At 31.6% G+C, this 7,172-nt stretch overlaps 1 protein-coding gene across 8 annotated transcripts; it reads left to right on the top strand.

The window, feature by feature from the left end:
* The first annotated feature begins 2,559 nt into the window (after window positions 1-2,559).
* LOC140838228 (sialyltransferase-like protein 2) lies at window positions 2,560-6,316 on the top strand. Of its 8 annotated transcripts, XM_073204388.1 has the most exons (11): window positions 2,565-2,876; window positions 3,161-3,329; window positions 4,199-4,391; window positions 4,486-4,557; window positions 4,624-4,687; window positions 4,783-4,846; window positions 5,023-5,104; window positions 5,571-5,651; window positions 5,748-5,813; window positions 5,905-5,973; window positions 6,071-6,316. In XM_073204388.1, the coding sequence occupies exons 3-10, from the start codon at window positions 4,227-4,229 to the stop codon at window positions 5,932-5,934; spliced, it is 624 nt and encodes a 207-aa protein (XP_073060489.1). In that variant the 5' UTR covers window positions 2,565-2,876; window positions 3,161-3,329; window positions 4,199-4,226; the 3' UTR covers window positions 5,935-5,973; window positions 6,071-6,316. The 8 variants fall into 8 exon arrangements, 7 of the variants coding, with proteins under 7 accessions (XP_073060483.1, XP_073060488.1, XP_073060485.1 ...); XM_073204382.1 differs by lacking the exon at window positions 4,624-4,687 and having other exon boundaries at window positions 2,560-2,880; window positions 3,064-3,329; window positions 4,783-4,937; XM_073204387.1 differs by lacking the exon at window positions 4,624-4,687 and having other exon boundaries at window positions 2,561-2,876; window positions 3,171-3,329; window positions 4,783-4,937.
* The last annotated feature ends 856 nt before the right edge of the window (window positions 6,317-7,172 follow it).

The raw sequence follows: 7,172 nt of genomic DNA on the forward strand, positions 1-7,172 counted from the left end.
ACCTGTCTCCTACTACTACTATTGCCATGAAATTATTTAAACTTGTGTGTGTGTGTGTGTGTGTGTGTGTTTGATTCGAATAATGAATTTTTGCTGGATTGATTCAAATCTATTTTGTGTTTGTGATGCATTTATACGTGAGAAAGCTAGGGAGGATTAGGGTGGGGACATTTTTCTTTAATGGATTCCTTCTTATCACGTAGAAAGAATCTGAAAATGACAAATTTATCACTCGATTATTTCTTCGATTCATTCCTGAAAAAATATTGTGCTATTTTGTATATTGTATCTGATCTTTTATCAACCTCTTTAGTGGCGAATATATGTGAACTTCTATACTGGAAAATTAATGAGCACGTGATATTTGAATTGATACCTCTTTTTTTTTTTTTTTATCTCGCTCGTTACAATTAACGAAAATCTAACTCATTACCATCTTTTACTATTTATTAAAATTAAGCATATTAGAATAACTGTTTTTGGTGTCTTTGGTCTGTTTTTTGGTTTCCCTATTTTGCCCCTATTTGATATCAAAATTACATTTTTGTTTTTTTTTTTAATTTCAAAAAACATTTTTGTTTTTATTTTTTTTATTACAATTATTCAAATAGCACTTTAGTACCTCGATAATTTGTCAAATTTCATTTTAATCCATAAATAATTATAAAAAAAAATTGTACACACACGCACCGCGTGTGCAGAGTAGCTAGTATCAATTAATGTAGGACCGAGTTTTTGTCGTTTTACCAAAAGATATAGTGGATGGTAACAGTACAATGCAAATCTTTTAAGTCGTATAACAACTCAAACGCTACATTTTTTATTACGATATGTTCATCGTAGAAAATTATTGTATCATCCAACACAATATATGTATCAAAATATATTTAATCTCCATCTCAGTACAGATAAATTCATTATATATATATATATATATATATATATATATATATATATATATATATTTTAATAATAATAAAAGAAAAGGAATTTTGATTTTGTATTAGCTTTCACATTACGCTGCTAATAACAAGAGTATAATTCTACTTTTATTATGAAAGCAAGATTACGAAGAGTGGATGACAGCAAGTTTAAAAAGAGTATATGACGTCATGTGAAGGCATCGATATTTAATTGGTCGCCATGAATGTTATTAAGTCCCATAGTATAATTGTTCGAGATGCTTTAATCTAACCTACTTTATATATAAAATGAAATAAAAATAATAGAGATCTATTTATGTATTTAATGTTAGGCAAAAACTTGTGTGAAACGGTCTCACGGGTCGTATTTGTGAGACGAATATCTTATTTGGGTCATCCATGAAAATGTATTATTTTTTATGCTAAGAATATTACTTTTTATTGTGAATATCGGTAGGATTGACCCGTCTCATATATTAAGATCCGTGAGACGGTGTTAAATGAGACCCACTTTTAATGTTGATGATAAATATTATTATTTATAATTAAATTATATATTCTATTAGAATGTATTGGTCAAAATATATAAATCGATCTTCTCTTCTTAGCCAAAGAAAATTCGATTCTCAAATAATTACGAGCCTAGTGATTAGATTAGATTGTGACGTTGGGTCCAAAATGTTTTAACTTTCAATTACGCAGGATTTGACACTTAACTTTATTACTTCAGTTTCAAAAACAAATATATATTTCAATTTTCATATCAACATAATAATTATTTTTTCTTTTTTTTTTTCACTAATATATTCGTTTTTGATAGATTTGCTACCATTTTTGAATGAAAGGCGGTGGGAGTAACAATAATGGGCCTATGAATGCGTATCAAGCCCAAGACCGAGAATTGTATTATTTATAAAGTATGTAGAAACTAAATTACGTTGCCACATGAATATGAGTCGACAGTGGGCAAGGGTTCGTGAATTGGCCCAACGATGCAATGGTTAGAATATATTGTATGATACCCAACATTCGGGCCCAGTAAAGGGAAGCATCGAATGACACTAACATATAAAATATATATATATATATATATATATATGAAAGGAAACCCAACATAGAAACATATCTTTGTTTTTATCTTAGCACAAATGTAACATACATAGTTCCATTCGAGAAAACTCGTGCTAGAGCGTCTGAGTAATAGCGAAATAAAAAATTTAATAAAACATGATAAAATTGAGACTTGGACTTAAAGTCAACCCAGAAGCTAGTTCAAAGAAAAAATTGTAAATTTTCAGGTATTTTATTCAATCAATTAGAGAAACGTAATAAAATATGTAATATTTCTGAAGGATTATATTTATAATAACACCATCATAAAATTATCTCGACCCCATTATATACAGGATGCATGATGTCGTGGTTGGACTCCGGAGACCAGGAATTCAGTTTGTACCACTACAAGAAAAAATGATTATACTGACATTTTTTTAGTGGCATTTTTATAATAATATCGTTATTACTTACATATCATGACATTAGTTACACATAAAATTTTAAATAAAAAAAATATTTAATTAGATATGTTATAATGACGTTTTTAATGAATGTCACTAAATATTTTTATTTTTCCCACTCATTTCCAATTTTTTAATCTCTCCCTCTCCCTCCCACTCTCACGCTCACCGTCATACATCTGTAAAAAAAATTTCTCTCTCCAACAATCTCATTATCTCACCCCAAATCGGCTTCCTTCCAATCCCTTGCATCATTGCACAACACCACCTTCTGCCACCAGAGCCACCGTGAATCATGGCTCATGACATGTAGCTTCGGTCTAAGCCATGAATCGAAGGATTTGAGCCTCGATTCGTGCGACTCCAAGCCCTAGAGCGAGTCTTGTTTCTGCAATTTCTTGTGCCGTCTTGTTCGAGATTTCCAGCCTAGTTCTTGGTGAGTTTTATTAAAATCGTAAATGTAATTTATAGAAAACGTGTTTTTCCTATTCTTGAACTCTTAGGATAAATAGGCTAGAGTCTTTATTTTTATTTTTTTGCGGGATTTTTTTCACCTCAATAAACAGTTTTCAGCAATGGGAATTTTCCCCACAAAATGGTTCCCTCCTTTATCTGTCAACAAGTTTTCTTCAGTTTTTGACAGTATTTTCACATGTTGTTGAGAATTAATCTAATTTACGACCGAGCCCAACTTTTCCCTGTTTTTTCTCACGGTTTCAGTGGTGAACAGTGACTTTCGACAAGTTCCGCCGATGCTCCGCTGTCTGCTCGGATGTATAGGCCTACGACCAACAATTTCATTATTTAAGGCTATTGATCGAATCGCAAGATCTTGTCCTCCAACAAATTAACGTGGCAGTTGCCAATGTCTTTTGCTGGATTAACTAACGCAAAAGATTTTTAAATACATTGTATCACCTTTAATCTAATTTAATTTTTTGAAATTCTCTAGTTTGTTGAATGGTATTGCTAATGCGTTGCAGTAGGATAAATGATCTCAGCTTAAGTGGGAGAATTCCTGACTTCATTCACAACCGGAAAAAATAATAGAATAATGCCCATTATAGTAGGCTTTGAATAAGTGGAGCAGAGGTTCAAAAGCATAAAATGAACTTCAAATCATATGCGTTGATGTTGGTGGTTGATAATAGAATAATGACTCGGTTGACTTCTCCAAGTTGTGTGTCCTTGGTATCTTGTACGTAGGCGTGATTCTTTGTAATTCATTGAGTTTAATGTTAATCATCGTAGGTGGAGAGAATAAATTTCTGCCGATCACTGAATACTGTTTTATTCACTACGTTTCTGATGCCGATAGATGCCTACTACTTTTCGTTCCTCCTAACGAATTTTTTAAAAAACAAAAAATATTATTTGATTTGTAAATAGCACGTCTTTTTGTAAAAAGGGGGGATTAGTGTTACATATTTAGCTGTTATACCACTTTTTGAACAATCCACCTCCTTATATACCCATTGTTGAGTTAATATTTCCATATAGACCTGTAACACTGTCAATGATGGATGGTGTTTAACAGGCTTTATTTGAAGAAAAATTTGATGCCCAGCCTTGTGATTGTTTTCTCTCCAGCTATACTTCGGTTTTTCTTATTGTCTCAATCTTATTGCTTTAGTATGGCGAATAAACATTTGGTGCACTGAAACACTTATGAATATTAATGCTACTTTTGAGTAATTGTTGATGTCCGTATGCATTCTATCCCTCCACCTTCCAAGTTCGATTTTATTTTTACTGCAGGAATCGATGTAAGAATAAAACTTTGTGCATGGAGAAACTTGCTCTGGTGCTCCCAGATGGACCACCTTACGTACCAAGGAAATTTGGTCGATGTGTTGTTATTGGTAACTATGGCGATATTTTGAAAACTAAATTTGGCAAAGAAGTAGATAGCTATGACGCGGTTTTGAGAGAAAATGGAGCACCTATTCAGGTTGTCATTCTAATTTTATTTAACTTCTGCTTGTGATATCCACATGCTCTCACTATTGCTTTGTGCTTTTTGCATAACTTTTCAGAAAATGTAGGTACAAAAAGTACGTTCCGCCTTCTCAATAGGGGCTCCGCAAAAGCTCTTGATAAAGTTGCAGAGTTGTATGGTATGAACATGATTCACTAGTCTGAACATTATTCTCGTGTGGAAGTTAACAAATTCGAATTTTCAGATAAAGGAAAGGAAGTCTGGATTGTTAAAACACAATTCACGATATCACGAACAAGATGATCCAAGTGTTTATACCTGCCAATTTACTCTAGTAAATTAAGTTTGATCCTATGTGATTTGTGAAAAATCTAATTTTAAATACTTATCTTTCTACTTTTAGGAAATTCCAATACTAAATCCTGTATATCTCATGCTGGGATCATCATTTGGATCAGCTGCAAAAGGTATTGGACTTAAGGCTCTTGAGTTCGCTCTTTCCATATGTGACACTGTTGATATGTATGGTTTCACTGTCGATCTTGGTTACAAAGAATGGTACGTAACTGTTGGAAGAAGTTTCTGAATGCGCCTTTTTTAAGTTTGTATTGTTTCTTATTTTGGAGCCTCTGTATAACCTCAGGACCAGATATTTCTCAGAGTCTAGACAATGCCATACTCCTCTGCATGGTAGGGCCTATTATCAGATGATGGAATGCCTTGGAGTAAGCTCGAAACTTAAATATTTTACTGCTGAAGTTGTACAAATGATTTAGGTTTACACGATGTTATTGCCTTGTCCTGCATATTCATTGTAAATCTACATAACTGCCTAAACACGTTGATAAATTATAGGAATATAATACAACTTTGTTTGATCACAAAGTTTGCCTTGCCCTTTGTTGCTGAAATGTTGCGAGTGATTATCTTATGGTTCTTTGTGTTATTCCCGTTTACTCTGCTAACCATATCACTTAGAGACACATTTACTTAATATGAGGAGCTGTGCCAAGAACTCAATGAGTTTCGCAATAGGGGCACTTCCTCTGAGCTATATGAAGCTAACTCTAAAGTATGCAATTATATTTGAAGGGTCATTCAATCATAAATATATGATTCATTTGGCATCAAATATCAAAGATTCTGTGAATGTATACTGTCATACTTCAAAGTGAAATTACTACATTGCAGGTTTATGGAAATGGTTTGATAAAAAGTGAAGGGCTCAAAAGGGGATTGCAAAATATGGAATCATCTGACTATGAAAAATTGGTAAGTTGTTTTATAAACTTCAACTAGATTACTTTCAAAGATATTTGTTTTCATAATCACTATGAATAAATTATGGATTTTTATTTTTTGGTGAAGGCTACAATGAAAGAACTAGAAAATCAACTTCCTGAAGATGAGGATGATCCAATTGGTCAAAATGACGTATTTGCTCAAATCATTTCAATTAACTAGTATGTATTGTTATGCATGTCATATTAGTATATTTTTAAATCAATATCAATTATATTTGCAGTTGACAGTTAATGACGAAGATTTCTACTAGTGCATTTGGATAAATAATAATTTTCTAGTTTATCATTTGGTATGATATTCACTAATTTGAATTAAATTTTAATCTAATTATTTTGTGCTTCTTTAATTTTATTTCATTCATACAAATATATGAATTTTTATTGTAGGTGACAAGAATATTGGATTTTGATTAATATGAGATGGTTGAAGAATGAAGATGCGTCACAAGTTTGCTTATGTTTTGCTTTACAAGACTTAATTGTTTGCTAGTTCTTAAACTAAATACATTTGGTATATTTGTTGGGGTATAGATGTTTTTCGAGGTAGCAAATTTGTTAGTCTTATACATTAATGATTGCAAAATTAATGACAATTATTTATTAACAATTTAATTTCTATTTTAAAATTTTGTATTTATGTTAATTTGTTATATCCTTGAATATTATATCATAAAAATATTGAAAATCGATGACATTTCATAAAATATGACATTTTTTATGTCACAATAAAACATTAAATAATGTACATAAAAAATGTCAATGTAAAATTCATATAGAGACATTTTAAAAAGTCATTATAAACAACTATTAATGACAATTTTCAATGTCCTTATATACTAGTATAGAAAACATTTGTAAGTGTCATTACAAATTACATAATGAGACATTTTAAATTAACATTATAACCTTTCATTGGTGACATTTTTTATTGTCACTACAAAATAACATACATGACACTTTTAGTTGTCATTATAAATGATTTTAACTGACATATAAATTTGTCATTATTACTATAATAACAAGACATGTATAAATATTTTTAAAACATGAGTTTTCCTGACATTTAAAATTGTCATTATATGAATAATTAGTAACACGTATGAAGTTGTCATTAACATCTTATAATGACATTAAAAAATGTCACGAAGTTTAAGACGACATTGGAATAGACGACATTTGTTGGAGGTGTCACTAAAACTTAAATGTCACTAAATATTGAATATGATGACATTTATGAATATCACCATAAGCATTTATTCTTGTAGTGTACAGAGATCGATGCAGCGGAGATCGAGGAATAGAAGGATGAGGTGGATGTGACATAGGGTAGAGCGGTTGCCGCCGCCCCTACGGCGGGGAGATGAAGAGCTCTGTGGCTCGTCGGTGGGAGCTGGGAGTTGAGGGATGTGTCGGCTGAGTGTGGAACGGCTTGCTAAATATAGTACAATTGCTTTGTTTTCTTTCCGGCCTTTCACTATAAGTATTTATT

Source organism: Primulina eburnea, chromosome 8 (genome assembly GCF_022965805.1).
Source record: "Primulina eburnea isolate SZY01 chromosome 8, ASM2296580v1, whole genome shotgun sequence".
Taxonomy (NCBI): Eukaryota; Viridiplantae; Streptophyta; class Magnoliopsida; order Lamiales; family Gesneriaceae; genus Primulina; species Primulina eburnea.

Coding starts and splice junctions, on each gene's coding strand:
- LOC140838228 (XM_073204382.1), top strand. CDS start 4,227: ATGGAGAAACTTGCTCTGGTGCTCCCAGATGGACCACCTTACGTACCA. Junction 5,105..5,570: donor AGATGATGGAATGCCTTGGA/GTAAGCTCGAAA, acceptor ACTACATTGCAG/GTTTATGGAAATGGTTTGAT. Junction 5,652..5,747: donor CATCTGACTATGAAAAATTG/GTAAGTTGTTTT, acceptor TTTTTGGTGAAG/GCTACAATGAAAGAACTAGA.